Source organism: Sciurus vulgaris, assembly GCF_902686455.1.
Source record: "Sciurus vulgaris genome assembly, chromosome: 16".
NCBI classification, from domain to species: Eukaryota; Metazoa; Chordata; class Mammalia; order Rodentia; family Sciuridae; genus Sciurus; species Sciurus vulgaris.
In genome coordinates, this window is record NC_136477.1 from 4,119,574 (window position 1) to 4,137,223 (window position 17,650).

At 59.8% G+C, this 17,650-nt stretch overlaps 1 protein-coding gene across 2 annotated transcripts in view; it reads right to left on the minus strand.

The window, feature by feature from the left end:
* Window positions 1–3,265: 3,265 nt before the first annotated feature.
* Window positions 3,266–17,650, minus strand: part of MLLT1 (MLLT1 super elongation complex subunit) — a 57,009-nt gene continuing 42,624 nt past the window's right edge. The window contains exons 5-12 of one of the 2 annotated variants that reach the window (XM_079115333.1): window positions 17,397–17,522; window positions 13,116–13,670; window positions 9,003–9,090; window positions 7,314–7,422; window positions 4,932–5,031; window positions 4,727–4,798; window positions 4,459–4,530; window positions 3,266–4,370 (exon numbers count right to left, since the gene is read on the minus strand). In XM_079115333.1, the coding sequence (XP_078971459.1) occupies window positions 4,242–4,370; window positions 4,459–4,530; window positions 4,727–4,798; window positions 4,932–5,031; window positions 7,314–7,422; window positions 9,003–9,090; window positions 13,116–13,670; window positions 17,397–17,522 (1,251 nt within the window). In that variant the 3' untranslated portion in view covers window positions 3,266–4,241. The remainder of the gene's footprint in view (window positions 4,371–4,458; window positions 4,531–4,726; window positions 4,799–4,931; window positions 5,032–7,313; window positions 7,423–9,002; window positions 9,091–13,115; window positions 13,671–17,396; window positions 17,523–17,650) is intronic. The other variant, XM_079115334.1, reaches the window with a different exon arrangement.

Below are 17,650 nucleotides of genomic sequence, written 5' to 3' on the forward strand. Positions count from 1 at the left end.
AGCCCAGGCACGCAGTCTTAGCGCAACACTGTGCTACAGTTTGCATGTGGTCTGTTCCCAAAGGTTCATGGGCTGGAAGCTTGGTCCCCAGAGGGCAGTGTGAGGCCTATAAGAGGCGGGGCCTTGTGGGAGGGAGGTCTTGGGACCTGGGTTAGTGTCTTGGAAGTGAATTGTAAAAAGAGCAAACCTGGCCCCCAGATCCCACCCGCTTCCTGTCTCGCCCTCTGATCTTTCCCTCTGGTTGGCATGTGCTCCCAGCACTGCGATGCCATCTGCCCTGAGACCCTCGCCAGAGGCTGAAGACATCATCGTCAGTCTCTAAAACAGCAAGCTAAAGAAACCTCTTTTCTTCATAAAGAGCCAGCCTCAGGCACTATGTTAAATCAACAGAAAGTGAAGCCTAATTTTGGGACTCTAGAATGCTTTTCCTACCACATTCTGCCATTACATCAGCAGGGCTTCTGTGTCATAAGAGGGGACAGTTGCAGATGAAAAGGGCTTCAAGGCTCAGAGCCTATTTTAATAGGAATCTCTAGAAGCCCATGGCAACCAAGGGGTCAAAACAAGGAAGCCAGAAGAGACCAGAGCTTCTGACAACAGCAACGACCAGCAGGAAGCTCAGCCTGGTCCCACCAGAGCTTAACCTCCCTCCAGGCTGCTTGCCTCAGTCTGTTACCCAGCATGCCGCGTCTGGCTTTCAACAAGGAAAGCCCAGTTGCAAAAGATGCTGCTCAGATGTGGCAGATATTCTGGAAGAATCAGAATATGGAATTTAAAATAAGAATGGTCAATGTGCTGAGAGCTAGAAGGGAAATGAGGACAACATGCAGGAATGGGTGAGTCACACGAGTAGAGGTGGAAACGCCAAGAATCAAAAGGAATCGTTGGCCATTGAACCAACATTTAACCTCGAGTGCTCTCCCGCCATGGTGGGGCAAGCACTCCACCACAGAGCCGGGTCCCGTCCTTTCCCAGCCAGGGGCTCACCTTGCAAAGGTCCCACCTCAGCCCCTCGGGAGCTGGGATGACAGGTGTGGCCGCTGCACCTGGTCCAGAACGCCCCGGATGGTTCATGGAGACTGGATGTGACTAGGGAAGTGACCCATGAGCCTGAAGGGGCGCCGTGGTTTGAACATGGTCTGACCCCAGCAAAGCGCAGGTTGCTAGGCCGGGTTTGCTTCGGCAGTGGGCGTTGGCATCGTGGGGAACAGCTCCAGACCCTTTCTGACCCCACAGCCCAACTTCAGGAGCTCAGATTAAAAACCGCCCTCAAAGCTGCAGAACCGTACTCTGGAAGGAAGGGCAGAGGGCAGGGGAGGCTGCAGCCCTGATGCGGGGACTGTGCCTTTTGGCTGTTGACTTGGAGAAAGAAGACATGCCCCTGAGTGATCCAGGGCTCAGCTGTGCCGTCCTCTGGCTGCCACCTGCTGAGGAGCGGTCTCCGTCGCTGGCTGCTGCTGTGGGCAGGGCAGTGGCTGGCAATGTGCACCACTCAGGAATGGCACTCCTGCTCTCTCCAACAGGACCTGGGAGAGCTCTGCCGGGGTTCCACCCACAGGTGGTCTCCCAGACTCCCGTCGGGGAGGGCTTTGACCCCATTTTCTTCTCCTTCCACCTCCACCCACCGCCTCCACCCTGTGGGCCTCCATCCTCCAGAGCCAGAAGCTGTGCTGCACCCGGGGCTTCTGGTGGGGCTGACTCTACTTCCCCAGGATGTCCACCCTGCCGTGCTGCTCGCCTGCCCAGAGGCCCGCCAGGGTGATGCCAGACTTCCTGCCTCTCCTGGTCACAGGCAGGCAAGCTCCGGGCGGGGCGGGACCCCAACGTGTTCTGGGCACCACTCGCATGCAGGGGCTGCTTTCCCGTCTGACTTTATTCCACTTTTTTTCTATAAAACTCCTCCATAATTTCACAATTTAACAAAAAAAAAAAAAAGTTTAAAATTCAGGACAGAAACAATCCTGTAACTCGTTACAAACACAATTCTCCTCATTTCTTTTTCCCAGGAGTTGGTCTCAGGCTGATGGAGTGTCCCCGTTCCTTAGTTCCTGGGTTCCTCAGGACAGTCTGGTGGAAACCCTCGGGGTGAGAAGGGCTTCGACCCTCCCGCCATCCGGCACCGGTTTACATTTTGCTCAGGAAAGTGAAACACAGGGATTTGCACCAGGGCAGGTGGCTGAACGCAAGACGCGCGGCAGTTGGCGCGCTGGGCCCCTTCCTGTGGAGGTGCCCCAGGGCCCAGCGGGGGCAGGAGCCGCGGGAACCCTGCAGTCAGGCCCTGGCTGCCCGGCACCTCCACCAGTGGCCACCACCGGTCCTGGGCCCAGAGCAGCTCTGGAGGACAGTGGTGAGGCTTCCGGTCAGAGGAGGTAACTGAGAAATGGGTCAGAGCTGCCGGAGGCCACGGAACTGCAGAAAGGACTGGACACTGCCGTGGGGGCAGGCAGAAGCCCGCCCCCTCTGGCAGAGCAGTGGGCTTCCCAAGTTGCTATGTGAACCAGCCGATGTCCACAAAGGAGAAGGAACAGCCCCTGGCGGAGGGCCCACCAGTGACCTGGCCGCCTCTGCGCAGAGCTGACCAGCTGCCATCCTCCAGCAGCCCGTGCGGGCCAGTGTGTCCTGTCCACGTCTTGGAGGTTCCCAGAGGAGGCGTCCCACCGTGGAGTGCTGCTGGCCTGCCCTCCTCCTCCTGGGCGCAGGGGCGTCAGCACTGAGGCGTCCTCTGAGTTCTCAGGTCTTTCCCCGGGAATGTGGGGAGCTCCGCAGGAGAGCTGGGGCTGGGGTCCCCCCAAGGAGTGTTCAGATCTGCCCGACAGGCAGACTCAGGGCAAGGACAAGACGAGGGACCCCGGCACCTCCTGCATCTGAACATCAGTAGGTGAGGAGGAGACAGCCACCAGCAGCTGGAGAACCAGGGCCCACCCCAGCCCCAGTCCTCTTTCACACGTCACGGTCAGGGTGCGACACGCGAACAGACTACAGTTGGGGGTGTGGTGTGGCGGAGAGCTGGCTGACTATGAGGGCTCCCGCGCCCTGGAGCAGGGGCCGGGGAGAGGAGGACTGGCTCCGTCCTCAGAGAATCCCAGGCGCACAGTTCAGCGTCCGGGCTGCGCCCAGCGTGATCGCAGCCCTGGAGGCAGCCGCTGGAAGAGAGGAGCCCGAGGCCTGTGCCCGGCAGGGCCCACACCCCAGCCGCAGGCTGAGTGCACATGCACCTCCAAACCACAGACTATCCCGTCTTATTTGGCAAAAGCTCATTTTTTCCCCAAGTTCGAAGACTAGATTGACAGAAGGGGAGGAAGAGGATCCTACAGGAGGAGCAGCCCCAGGGCTCAAGCGTCTGTCCCTAGAGACTGGGTGCTCACCTGAGGAGCTGCCAGTGGGGGGCAGCTCCTTCAGTGCCCTGAGGACTGGCCGCCCTGTGGTCACCTTCACTGGCCCTGGGAGCCCTGGCAGGAGGCAGTGGCATCCTTGGACCCACAAAGGGAGGGTTCCTCCATGCCCTGGGAGGCCACTGACAAGAAGAACCCACAGAGACATCTTAACCTATAAGCCCACCTTCCCCCCACCCCCATGTGCACCGCGGCCACAGAAATGCACACCGGAAATGGCTTCCGGACAGACAGCGCGCACATATATATACTATACATAGAGCTGCACGGCACGCAGGCCTGGCACAGTGAGGGCCCAACAGGACGCAGTGCCGGCTGGCACGGAGGGCAGCGTGGCCCAGCCTGACGCAGACACAGACGGAGCCTCCCCAAGCCCCAGGCAGGCTGAGGAGGTGGCCCCAGCTGCTCAGAGAGACCCAGGCAGAGAAACGGTGGCACACAGCCCCCATGGAGCTGGGGACAGAGCCACCATTTGTTCAGGGGGCTGGTCCCGAGGTCGGACAAGGGGCCCTCAGTCACACATGTTCCATGGAAGTTTCTTCCTCTTTCAGGAACGAGGCCCGGCGCTGCCTTCAACATAAACCGCTTTCCGAGGGGAGCCCCGGTGACGGTGCACATGAGGCTGGGAGCCGCAGCACTGGCCTGACGCCCGGGCCCCAGGCTCCTAACAGGGTGGTGGGTGGCAGGCTGGAAGCCCCCCAGAAAAGTGCAGCTGGCTGTGAGGGCCGAGGGCAGGGCGGTCACTAAGGCAGTGCTGCGGGCGGGCAAGTTGAGAGAGAGGAGGGCAGGCGGGGCCTGAACCTGGCCTCCCAGGACCCTGGAGGTGGGGGCCTGGCAGCTGGCCCAGGGTCATGTGGCCACGGCCTCCAGGTAGCTCTGCAGCTTGCGGACGGTCGTCTCATCCAGAGAGAAGAGATCGAAGTCAAAGGTGGTGTTGGTGACGTTGAAGTGGCCAGTCTCCTCAATCAGGTTCACGATCTGCAAGGCAGAGGCAGGCAGCCTTTGGACAGGAGGCTGAGGGTGGGTGGCCCCGCAGTGCTCCCGCCCGCCCTGGGCCGGGCAGTACCTGCTGCAGCACGTTGCGCTCCCGCAGTGCCATCAGCCTCCGGTGCAGCTCCACCAGCTCGTCCGTGTAGGCCTGGGAGGGCGGGAGCCTCAGCGCAGCCCCCAGGACCCGCCCACCCCACCACCCGGCCCTGCAGCCCCTCCAGCAGAGCCTGGCCCGGGGGAAATGCACCTCCTTGGCAGCTGTGGGGAGCCCACCCCTGCCCCAGGACAGTTCAGCTTTGGGGCTCCGCGCCCCCAGGCTGTGCCACCCTCGCCCTCCCGGCCACCTTGTCGTAGGCGCCCTTCTTCAGGATCTTCTCTGGCTTGCTGCAGGGCTCGGGGCTCCTCCGGCCTGACGCCTGCGGGACCCAAGGTCTCTGCTGAGCCTCTGCCCAGCCCTCTGGCCCACCGCTCCAGACCACCCAAGACAGCCGCCAAGACGGTGGGGTGAGTGAGCTCTCTGCACCCGCCACCTCGGCAGCCCAGGCTCACCTTGCTGTTGGGTGGGGGGGGCTTCTGAGGGGGCGGGGGCTCACGACCAGGCAGGCAGGAGTCAGCGCTGTTGTCGCTCTCGCTGTCACTGAAACTCAGCCTGAATGATAAGGGCAGCACGTCAGGCCCAATGCCCACTGGCCTGAAGATGGCGCCCTGCACTCAGGCTGCGGGGCTGGCACCAGCCTGTTTTGGGCTCTAGGTGGCCGAGTGGGGAAAGTTGTGCCTGGTGGCCTGAGAAGCGAAATGAGGAGTTTGGCCCTACTGCAGAGCCTCCAGATCTGCCCAGCAGGGCCCAGCACGCCCATGTGAGGTCACCACAGCCAGACAGGGCATGCCAGGAGTTTGCCCTTTAACCTGGCTCTGCCCCTTTGCTGAAGTGCAGAAGGAGCTGCTGCCAGAGAATCTGCTCCATGCAGGGCCCCGATACCCAGCGGGGCTGTCCAATGTGGGGGTGTCTGGTGGTGACGAGAGGCCCTGGGGCAGTTTCCTCCTCCCTAACAGAGGCTGTGTGATCACATGGGATGGTAACAAGCACATCTACCGGGATGACAGCAGGCAGGCAGGCGGGAGGTGGCACTCCTGGGGTCCATGGCCATCACTCTCAGCCTGGCCAAAACACCCTGGCACAGCCCTGCTGGCCTTACCAACACCTCTTGCAGTATAGTAAGAGGGGTGTGTAGAGGGACCCCCAAGTGGTCCTGTGGGTGCCGCCCATCCCACTGCCCCCCATGGCAGTCTGCCTGGGATCCTTGTTCCATCCCGTCAGGGACTCTGGATGTGCAGGGAAGCCCCGACAAATGTGCTTAAAACACTTCCTCTCCTGCCTCAAACAGGCCCCCCTACTGAACAACGTGCCCAAGGCTGCGGCTATCCCTCTGCCAGGTTGGAACCAGACAGGGTGAGCGCTGTGGCCCTCCAGGCCGTGGCCTGTTCTTCCCACTGAACAGGAGCAGGCAGCTAGGCTCCATCTGCAGCCCCTGCTCTGAGGCCAGGAGCTGGAGCTGGAGCTCTCGTTGCCAGGGCAACGTGACAGCTCCTGCTTACTCCTCACTTCTGCGTCTTCCATGTCCAACAGGTGGTGGCTGGACGCCATCGCAGACCCTGGGTCTCTCCAGGGAGCACACCAGGATGGGAGGGGCCTGGCTAGCACCTGCTGCAGCCTCACAACCTGTGTGGTCTTCCCTGCCCAGCAAGCTGTCACCAGGACCTTCTGCAAATACCCCTATAAGCGGACATCAAAAGGGCTTCTCATCAGGCCCCCAAACTGCTGTAGGCCCCTCCAACTGGACTGCATCTGTCTATCTCAGCATGTGGCTCTGTGCATGTGTAGAATCCACACTCAGTGTCACCATACAAGGCAGGAGCCTGCTGCTTCTCCTGTCCTGGGGAAGTCATAGTCCCCCTTGGTGCCTAGGCCTGAATCTTCCTGGGCTCCTCTGTGCCCATGGGGTGGCAGGGAGCCTCGGCACGTGTGGACCTGTGTGCACACCCTGCTGGCCCTGGGGGCACTCTGGGGGGGGGGGGGTGTTAGTCAATAGTACAGAGGGCTGCACATGTCCATTAAGCTTCCTGTGGTTCAAGAAGCCTGCTGGTGCAGAATGACAGGCACCTCTAACTTAAAGAGGGAACACAGGCTCAGTGGCCTCAGCAGACCCCAGCCTGGCCATCTAGTTGGCACTCACTGCCCTGGCAGGGCCCAGAGCCTCCCACCTGATACCTAGGTCCTGAAGCCAGGCCAGGGTTTGTTCCAGAGCATTCCTGGTCTGGAGGCTAGAGCACACAGCTTCCCACCCCAGATGACCTCTCCTAGTATCAGGGTATCCAAAGGACATACTTGTCCCCCACTGGGGGAAGGCCAGACACTACTCCCCATGCAGGGCGTCTCAGGTGGCCCTCAGCACACCACCCCACACCACACACGTGCAGAGGACCAGTGTGCTCCCGTCCCCGATGTGCCTCCTCCAGGGCTAGAACTTGGGCAGCTGAAACGGCTGTGCTGTCCCCAATATCCCTTCCTGGAGAATGCTGGGCTGCTCTTTGAACACCCCAATCCTTGCCAGGTAGCCACACCTTCAGGCACAGGGAAAGATCCCTAGGAGGGAGGCCAGGCCCAGGAGGTCTCACGGCTCTGATAAGTAGGAGAGGACAGTCAGTTGACCCCCGGGCTGGGGGAAGATGTGACTGCCAGGGCCCAACTCCAGCTAGGAGGGCGTCTCCTCATGCTGGAGCCTGACCCTGGCTGGGCCCTCCCAGTAGACCCTCTGGTCCTGGTCCCCCTCTGGCCTGCTGGTTTCTGCCAATGCTAGGCCCCATAGTCATAGCAGGCCCCGACAGTCACCCTGGTCACCACCAGTGCCCACTCCTGCTGGGCCCATTCACCTGGAATCCCGGCCTGGGTTTGCCTTGACGGTTGCCTCCTCTCCTGATGAAGAGTCGTCCTCGTCGGACTCCTCAGACTGCAGGTCCTCTACCATGGAGCGCAGGGGTCCTGGAGGCGGATGAAGGGGCAGGTCTCTGCTGAGCCTTCACAGGTGCCTCCACCCCAAGGCTGCACAGCACCTCTGGACACTGATGAGCCCCCCCACCCCCTGGCAAATGCAGTCTGCCCTGGAGGTCCCTCCTGCTAGGAGGGCTGCCAACAATCCCTAAAACTGTTCCCCACCCTAAGGGACCCTCTGCATCCTCCCAGTCTCTCCCTACCTTCCTGGCCTTCCTCGTAGGTCTCAGGTTCCTGGCCTGCAGGGGGACCACAGGGCCCCTCCATCACTGAAGCCTCAGGATCAGAGATCAGAGGCTCCCGAGAGCCCAGGACAAGCCAGTCCTCACTGAGGAAGGTGCAGGGCCAGAGCGTGGGCTCAAATGCTGTGCCCAGGGACCACAGGATCCCCCGTCCAGCCTGCGCCCCTATTTGGGCCAAGCCAGCCTCACAGTAACCCTGTCTGCTGCTCCCAGCCCACCGTGGTCCTCCCCTTTCTCCAGAGGCGCCTGGTTCCAGTCCCCTACAGACGGCATCTTGGTTTATATTCCTGTTGCCAAGGCAACAGAGGGACACAAAGCCCTCAATTACCTTGGTCACATGATGCCGCTTCAGTAGGTTCCCCTCCCTAACCAGCCGATAAGAACACTTGGATAGTGTGGGCTTCAAGGACCCCATCCCCCAGCCCACGCCTGAATTCCAGGTCAGACTCCTACACTCCCCCACCCCACCCCCATCGAAGGATTCCAGCCAGAGGGAGGAGAGTCTCATTCCCATCACTAGACCTGCTTCTGGTTTGAGGGTGGTTGCTGGGGTCTAGGCTGGGCCCCAGTTTTTTCTCACACCAGTGTCCTGAAGGTTGCCAGTTCCCTCCCATCCTGGGGTAGCCTGTGGTGGTCAACTGGGCCTTATGCCCTCTCCCCAAAAGCCCCACATGGAGGCCTGCAGGGAGAGGGCAGACATGCAGAGCTGGTGGCCTAGGTCTAAGTGCCAGCCAAATGCCTGAGAGGCAGCAGAGCACTATGGGTACCCAGCTGGCAGATGGGGGCAGGGACAGGATGGGCAGAAAACACAAAGCTGCCCCCTTCACTTGGGAGGCACCAGAAAGGAGGGTTCCTGGCACCTCCAGGCCCCCGTCAGAAGGGGCTGCAGGCCTGAAGGTTATGGAATGGATGCCCGGGGCCACACGCAGGAGAGGAGCAAAACAGCCCAAAGGGGCACAGGTCTGAGAAGTACTTCTGTTTTGTTTTTGAATACAGACGCCCCACAACACCAAACCCCGCAGACATGGGTCCCTGGGGCCTGCGCAGGGCCAAGCTCCACACGTGAGCCATGTCAGCCCAGGTAGGTTGCATAGTTGCGGGCCTGGCTTGCCCACCGTCTTCCTGCCTGAGGCGGCAGCAGCTGCCACTCTGTCCTGCCTCCTGCATCCCTGGCCAAGCCTCAGACATGCAGCGAGCCCCCTCAACACTCAGCCTCGGGAGGGAGTCATGCAGGTCATCTCCTGGTAACGAACCACATACCCACCAGCCTGGGGTGGGGGCTGAGGTTGCTCCACCTGCCCACCTCAGCCTTTGGCCCTCATCACACACCTTGGCTGTGATTCTGAGAGGGCTCAAAATCCGAGTCCGAGCTGGAATCTGAGCTGGAGCTGGAGTTAGACGGGCTGGACTGGGCGGACTTCACCCCCACGGTGGGGGCGGCAGGAAAGGAAGAGGAAGAAAACAGTCATCTCCCAGGCCAGAAGGGAAGAGCTGGGTACATTGTCCTCTGGCAGTGCAGACACCAACGACCCCCCTCCACAGTCTCCCCCAGGCACCCTGGCCCAGCACAGGACCCACCAGCTCCAGCGCCAGGACACACCAGCTTGTGTGTGGAGTGGGCCTCTTTCCACCAAGAGGGCTCGGGCAGCAGCAGCTGCAGACCCCTGGGCAGCTCTCCACTGGCCTAGCTGGAGAACAGGAGCAGGAGCTAGCTGGTGCACAAGTGGGGACAGGAAAGCCAACGTGGAGGCCTAGCTTCTTGTTCAGACCCGTATGCCACCCTGGGTTTCTGGGATAGCAAAAAGCTCCATCTCCCACCCAAGTGTCACTACCACTCTCCAGCCACCCAGAAGCTGACCAGCAGAGTGTGCACATGTGTGCACGCATAAGTGTGACAGATACCTATGTGGAAGCTGGCTTAGCCTTCCTCCTCTTCCTGCAGCTGTGCACCCTGACTCAGCCACCAGGGGGCAGTCAAGTCAAAGCAAACGAGGCAAGGGCAGTGGGTCAGGTGCCCAGCAAGAGGGAAGTCTGTGTGCGCAGGTTCCCAGAGCTGCCTCTCCCGGGTGGACAGGAGTCACCACATGGGGAAGGGGCTGATCTCGGGTCTAGCCCCTCAGAGAACCTGCTCTGGGCGTGGGCTTCTGCAGATGGCTCCTTGAAGGTGTGTGTGGTGAAACCTGGAAGGGCGAAGCTCTTAGAGCAGGAGTCCAGGCCCACGGTGCAGGGAGCTGCCCAGACCTTGGGGAAGCCACCCCAGACCACCAAACTGCTGCCTGCCCCTCAGGGGACCAGCTAAAGGAACTAAAAACATGGAGCCCTCCTGATGAAGGAAAGGGGAGGGGCGGATACGGGAGAGAAGGAGAGGGGCGGGGAGGGAAGGGGAAGAGGCCAGCTAGTCGGGATTCTGGCTGAGGCACTGTAGCCATCAGACCTGAGAGAAGACCCCAGGAGAGAAGTCCCTGACTCAGGGGGACCAGAACCTCGAGAGCCCAGGATCCCATGGGCCCCTCCCTTTGGTGTGTGGGACCAGGGCAACCTCAGCCTATAAAAGGGGCACCAGGAAGGCACAGGTTTCTGTGCACTTGAACCCAGAGTGCAACTGGCTACCTGGGGAGGAACATACCCTGCACTCTGTTCTCCAGGGTATACTGCAGCCTCTCCAAGGCCACATCCCACCAGTGTCCCTACTGGTCCCCCTTCCCCAAACTGCAAATGGTGTGGTGTCGAATAGTTTCCCATAGGCCACTGCTCACTGTGGGGACACTTGGGAAAGTCTGATAGCCGGCTGGGTTCTCAAACAAAACCTGGATCCAGGACTGCCCCCGAACCCCGGCTGGGCCTGAAGCCACACGGATCCTCCTGCACACATCTCCTAACCCCCTCGTGTGCACACATCTGAGGGTGCAGAATAAGTGAGGCACGACAGACGGCCACTGCCTTGGGGCCCTGTTCCAACCTCAGCTTTCTCTCCAACTGCCTCTGTTACTTGTGCCAAGGCAGCGCCCAGTTTTAAGCCTCAGTGTCCCCGTCCAAAAAGGGCTGCCCTGCTAGCCTCTGCTGAGCACATCCAGGTTGGTGCCGAACCTCCTCTAGCCACTGTGGCAGAGGGAGGGGTGAGCAAGGCAGGGAGCAGCCGGGGCAGGAGGCTGGTGCCGGCTCAGCCCCCTGGCACTCATGCCCATCTATGGAACAATGTGGGGGGCTAGAGGCGGCGGCCAGCCTGCAGGCTGCTCCAGTCAGCGGGACTCAAAGAGGCGAGGGTCCCGGAGCCCCTGCTATGCGCTGGGCCCACTGTCGTCAGCGGAGCCAGCCACACTTGCCATCTTTCTCCCACAGGAATCAAGGACAGGAAGAAAGGGAGCTGGAGGTGGTTCAAAGAGCCTTGAGGTGGCATGGCCTGCGGAGACGACACCACAGGAAGCCCAAAGTGCCAGGCCATGTCAAGGGTCCAGAAGGGGCGTGGCCTATCCTCCTCCTCCCTTCACGGCTCTCCTGACCCAAGACTGGCCCCGGGTGGACGGGACTGATTCAGGAGCCCCAAGAGCCAAGAACTCCAAGCAACCACTGGAGGAACTGGGGAGCTGGGCCTAGGCACAAGCCCAGCAGGCTCTGCGCAAGCTGAGTGCATCCCAGCATGGCGGGGACAGGGGAAGGTTGAGGTGTGGTAGCCCCAAGATTCTGGCAGAGAGGCCACCAGCAGCCTCCAGGCAGGGATGGCCTGCAATAGTCAAGAAGAGGCCATGTAGGCTGCCATCTGTGAGGCCTTACTTTGTATCTTGTGCCACAGAAGCCTGTGCTCTGCCAAAGCCCCAGGGCTGGGAAACACCAGAGATCACTGGGCATGCTGTTGGTGGCCTAGGAATCACTCTGCAGGGACCATTCAGAAGTCACCCAGTGCATGGGCTGCTCACCAGCCAGAAGCCTCATGTCTCCTGGGGCAGCTCTGGCCTTGGGACCACGGTGCTCTCAGGGCACAGAGCTCAATATCAAGCCCCCACAAAATGTCTGGGTGTTCGCTGATACCAGCATAGAAACCCAGAGTGAGGCCACAGGCCAGGCAAGGCCTGTGGAGCCCCGGCCTCCATCCCTTTCCGACACAGAAGTTGGGCTTTGGCTGTTTTTGCCTAAAAAGGCCTGCCTGTGAGATTGGATCTCACGTAGCACCTGCCTACTGACCATTTCCCTGGTGTGGGCAGGAAGGGACTGGGACCTGCCAAGAGCTCTGGTGGCTTGCACAGGGGTCAGGGACAGCAGCCTCCAGTGCTGAGGAGGCTTCAGGACTTGCAGGGCAGGGAGGGCGGGCACTGAGGTGGTCCAGGGCCTCTGTGATGCCTGGGGCCCTACCACCCGTGGAGCACTGGCAGGTGACCAGCTGTGAGAAGCTGGGTACTCAGCCTTGCCAGTCTGATATGTGCCCAAGAGCCAGGGGGGTGTGGCATTACCCACAGGAAGGACAGCCATGCCCAGTGCCGTTACCTCCAGTGAGGAGCTCTTGGAAGCCACACACTCACAAAACCAGCACTGCTGACACAGCCCCTCTGACCTCTTCTCAGGAACCGCTTCCCAGGGCAGCTCCATGCCGCCCCTGGAGGAGGCGCTCCCACTTAGAGTGAGTACCATTTGGAAACTAAAAAAGCCACTGGGGCCAGGACCTAGTCACCTTTTCATTCAGGTAGCTGAATGTCATATGGAGCCTTTGAAGGCAGAGCCACCACTGGAGGGTGACACAAGGTCCAGCCACAAGGCTGAGGGCTGGCTCTAAGGTCTGTGGCAAGTCGTCCCTGCTGGTGGTCTTCAGAGGGCCTCCTGGACATGCTGTTGCAGGACAAGCCCAGTGCTTCACAGGGACAGGCTGCTCGCTGAGGGTGGGCCAACTACAAGCACCCATGTCCCTGTGTGTCAGCTGGCACGGTGGGTAGGAAGGGACCAACTGGGTACAGTTCAGTCACCATCAACAAACATCCAGCAGGGACAGCAAGACCACACTCCTGGGTTAGCCCCGTTAGCAGAGGGAGTGAATTCCTCACCAGGCTGGCCATGAAATGGCTGGGAAGGATGGGATGGCGAGACATGGTCTCCTGCTAGCCCCGAGGTGGCCCCTGAGGCCCTGGCCTAGGCATGGGGCTACAGGGCGGGAGCACTGACCCACTAACTACCGTCTTTATGGAGGCCGTTCTCCCAAGTGGGCCCAACTGCCTGACGGAAGGGGAGACTGAGGCCCAGTGAGGTGTGGAGGCTGGACCAGCGACACGGAAGAGGCAGGACCGAGAGCTCACCCAAGCCCTGGACTCTGGCTCTGGCCTGCTCCTCTGCCAGCACTCCAGCCATGGGCAGCCAGTGGCCCAGTGCCCCACCAACCTGCCCCACAGGTGCCCTTTCCTGGCCGCCCCCAGCTGTGCAGACGCACAGACGGGGAGGGGAGGAAAGGAGGGCCCTCACCTCTGATTTGAAGGAGGCCTCGTCGTCTGAGTTGGACTCCTCCACCTCCAGGGCCTTCTTGGCCTCCCTGGACTCGCTCTCGGCTTTCATCTTCTCCCCTTTGGTGCTGCTTTTATCCTTGGGTGGCTTCTTGTCCGGGAAAGAGGAAGACGACGTGCGGGGCGAGGTGCTAGGGGCGCCCCGGGACCCCTTTGAGCTGCTCTTCTTCTGCTTTTTGGCACTGGGCTTTGGGGAGTCCGCGGCAGCCGGCCGCTTGCTGGAAGCCTTGGGCAGGACTGGGGGCTGGGGTGCCCCCTTGGGGGACATGCTCTCCAGCTTGGTCTCCTTCAGGGCCATCTTGGGCTCCTTGAATGCAGCCTTGGGGGGCGGGGCCTTCTCTTCCTTGGGCAGCCGGCCCTCACCCAGCTTTCGTGCAGCCTCCTTGGAGCCCTTGGCCTGCTCACGCTCCAGCTCCTTGGAGGAGCTCTTGCTCTCCGAGTCCTTGCGGGGCCGTTCTCGGTGCTCCTTGGTCACCTTGTGTGGCTTGGGGGCCTTGCTACTTTCCTTGTTGGCATCCTGCAATGCCAAGAGCAGGGAGGGCACGGGGCAGAGAGAGACATGGTTAGCTGGCATCTCGGGGCCACCCGGCTCCACCACCCCCAACCCCTACAAAGTATGATCCACCTGATTGAGACTCAGCTAGAGAAAATCTTCCATAAAGCGAAAAAGTAAGGCAGCAGGTGAGAGTTTTAAATGGAGCTGTCCCTTTAAACTACTGGGAAGTGTCAGCAGGTCCCGGGCGACTGCAGGCTAAGATCCCTTGGAACTGAGCTGACTTCCCTGAGGGATTCAAGAAGAAGAGCACAGTGAGTCAGACACGAGCAGGGCCACCTTGGCCGCCCCACCAATGCCTGTAGCTGCCCCCGGCCCAGGAGGTCCGAGGCTCGTTTGGTGCCAGAGGCCCCAGTGGCCTAGGGAGCAGGCCCTGCCCCATCTTCTCTGGCCCCAGCACACGTCCTGTGTGATCCCCGTTGATGGCTCTCGGCCTTCCTCCCTGGGCCCTGTGGGCCCCTCTCCTGCAGGTCTCCCAGCCCCCAACTCTCAGGCCTTGCTCCCACCAGTCCTCAATGCACGCCTGGGGCAGAGCCATTTATCTAATTTAGGCAATGAACACTTATTGAGCACCTGCTGGGTTCCTGGGTACTGCACAGGACAAACAGCTCCCAGGTCTCTCAGAATTGAACTGCCTGAGCTGTTCTCCTAAAACATGAAAGACATTCCCAGGTCTTTGCCTTGGTGAATTCAAGCATTTAGGGTGGAACTTGGATTGGGACAGATCGGCTAGGTCTGTGATACTCTGGGGACAGGTGGAACACAGGTAAAAGCAGCCCTGTCCAAGTCCCCAGCGAGCCTGAGCAGCTGACCCCAACTGCGTGCATCTGGTGCATCTGTTACCTCCGTTATCTCAGAGGGCAAGGGCACAGGCCTGGTAAATGGGGAGTACTCTCGGTCAAGGGGGACACTATGGCCAGTGCCTGTGACTGATAGCATGATCTACCACTAGGCTGAGCTCTTCTTATGTCTGTTTTGTCCCTGTGTTCCTTTCCGAACACAGCTGGTGGAGAAGGCAGGAGCCCCATCTTCCCTATCAACTCTCCATAATCACCCCACATATCCCACGATCCTGAATGGGTGTCTTTGTTGTGGGCTGATGCAGGCTCCAGCCCTCAGTTGGAAAGGTGCACGGTGGGCCCCAGAGTTCTCCAGATGAACACTTCTCACAGGTGAGGAACCAACAGCAGCCAGACCAGAGGGCAGCCCATAGCACCATTGGAGGCTCCAATGAGTCAGCCAAGAGCATCATGGAGGAGAGAGGTAGACACACAGAGCAGACAGCTGGCCAGGTAAACACCCAGCAGCAGGAAGGGCCTCTGCCACCTGCTCTCAGAGCCACCTGTGAATCCAGGGACAGACAGAGCTATCTCCGCATCTCTGATCTGTGCAAGGTGCTGTGTCTTCTTGCATATCCACAACCCACATGATGTCAAAGGATTCGAGACACCTTTTCTGGAGAAGGGCAGGTCAAGTGACCGGGTCCAGCTCTGACAACCCACCGCAGTGGGAAGAGATGCACACACCACAAGCTTCCAGAGCAAGCTGAGACCATGGGCACTCCCCTTGGGGCTGGCACATGGAAGGGGACTCCAATCCCCAGCAAGCTGCGAGGGAGGCAAGAAACAGAGGAAGGCACATAAAATCCCCGCCTCTTCTCAGTGAGTGCATATGTTGGGCTACAGGAGCTGGCCCAATGTCACAGCCACAAGTGGCAGAAGGAAAGCAAACCCCAGGAGCATGCTGATGGGCTTCTCAAGTAGCTCCCCGTGGGTGCCACCAGGGCCTTCCAAGGGGGAAGAACCTTACCACGAGCCTGCACAGGTACCTGTGACCTTGGGTTCTCTGAATTCATGTTGGATTAAAACACACGAAGGTAAAGATGAAGATCATGTAGTCTCGTTCTCAAAGATGCCCACAACCTCAAAATGGTTAAAAACTGACTTTGAGGGAAAGATCAACTGGACAACTGCCTGATACCCAACAAGGCCCCACAGGAGCCCCTTTGTCTTCAGGTGGGCAGGTCTGGTGGCCAGGGTTCCTCCTAGTGTGAGCCCTGCAGGCAGTCCAACGGCTCTTCAGAGGCTCACTCCTGCCCATCTTGCCACCCAGGGGAGGAAGGGGGTACCAGGACCACCAGAGACTGATTCATCCCCAGAAGCAACCACTGGATCGCCGACCGTACTCTGGCATGGGGGATTCTGATGGGTGAGGCCTAGGGTTCTTTGGCCTCAAGCATGTGGCTGGCCACGTGGGCTCCCTAGGCCCAGGTAGCAGAGAACCAATCTGGAGGCAAACAAGCCCAAACGAAGGGAGAGGCTTCTCATAGGCCTGTGCCTACAAGGATGGCACAGAGATGACAGTTCAGAGGCTGGGACCATGGTGGCAAAGCCACGGCTTCTTGGAGAGCTGTCAATGGAGAAGAGCCTTGATGGACTCTTGCTGCCTGGGAACACCACACAGAGGCTCCTGAGAGGCAGAGGACAGAGCTGGAGGGCCCGCTTATTGCTCTGAGCCTGGCAGACATGCCCTTGGGTTGCAGATTCCCACAGCTTCAGCAAGAAATGTGGCCCTGCCCCCCGAATCTCAGCCACCTGGGAAGGCTTTCTTCACAAGGCTTTAGGTGGCCTTCGTAGCAACTTCTTCCCTTCCTAGTTGGCATGGACTTCCAAAGAACTGTGGGGTGTCTGGAAGAGAAGCTGCTGAGATCCCTAGCAGGGAATGGTTCTGTCTGGCCCAGAGGCTGGAAGGGAGATCCCCAGGGCCACATCCCACACTCAATATGCCTACATGTCTGAGGATTTCTGAGACCTATTGTCCTTGTGGAAAGAGCCAGATTGACCCTGCTGGGTGGTGACTTCCCCAGCAGTGCTCATAGGTAAGACAGTTAAGACTTCCTAAGAGCTCTACTTGTCCCAGGGGGGTGCCCCAGGCTCACAGAACCCCACATTAAGTGAAGCAAGAAGAACGCAGAGAGGATAAGTGCACAGTGGAGCGGGTCAGTTACATGCTGACCAATAGCTGCCCTGAGAGCCACACGGAGCTCAGATTCCCAAGAGGGCTGAGTGGAGCAAGTGGTCGCAGAGGAACACAATGCAGGCTCATGGGTTTATATGCGTTTATAAGCACATCACAATACCATCCAAAGCATTTTCTAGCTTGTCCTTCAGGCAGCCTGAGTGCCACCAGCCCACCTGGGCCAAGATAAGATGATAGACATTTCTTCTTCAGAGGATTTCAGCTCAATCACCTACATCATGCCCCCACTGGCCACCCCCACGCAAGCTTTTCTCTGTGGCAAGCCGCTGCTGAGAAGCGAAGCCGGGAACAGCCGAGGGTGGGAACCTCACTCAGGAGACCGGAGAAGGTAGGCAGCCACAGCCTGCAATGGAAACTCTCTGTCCAACAATGGCCTTTGAGCTGAGCAGTCATAAGGCCCAGCGCTGGCTCAATGGGGAAAGGAGGGTGCTGGGTAGGGCCTACGGCCTCAAGAGGAAGGTGAAGGGCCCTATTCCTTGTGATCCTAGGGAAGCGGCAGTGAGCAGCAAGGTGGAGCAGAGAGCTCAAGGAGCAAGATGCCAGGGAGAGGCCAGGTGCACAAGGCCCAGCACGGCAGAGGGGGCGCCTGGCTGGGTCCTGCCATGGCTGGGCCCAGAGGTCTCACGTGGCTGGGCCTTCCCCCTCACTAACCTTGGAGCCGTGGGATGGTTTGGTCTTCTTGGGGTCAGAGAAGGCAGAGAGTGGAATTGTGGGTAACATGGGGTAGTCAGGGCTGGGCCTGGACACCGTTTCTGCTCCTTCGGGCATTACCATCACCTAGTGACAAAGAAGAGACAGATGTTATCAATGAGAAGGGGCGGTGGCAGCTGAAGGCCAAGGAGCTTGGTTCGTGGGGAGGAAAGAGGTGGAGCAGGAGCCACTTTCCCAAAAGAATCATGGAGGGG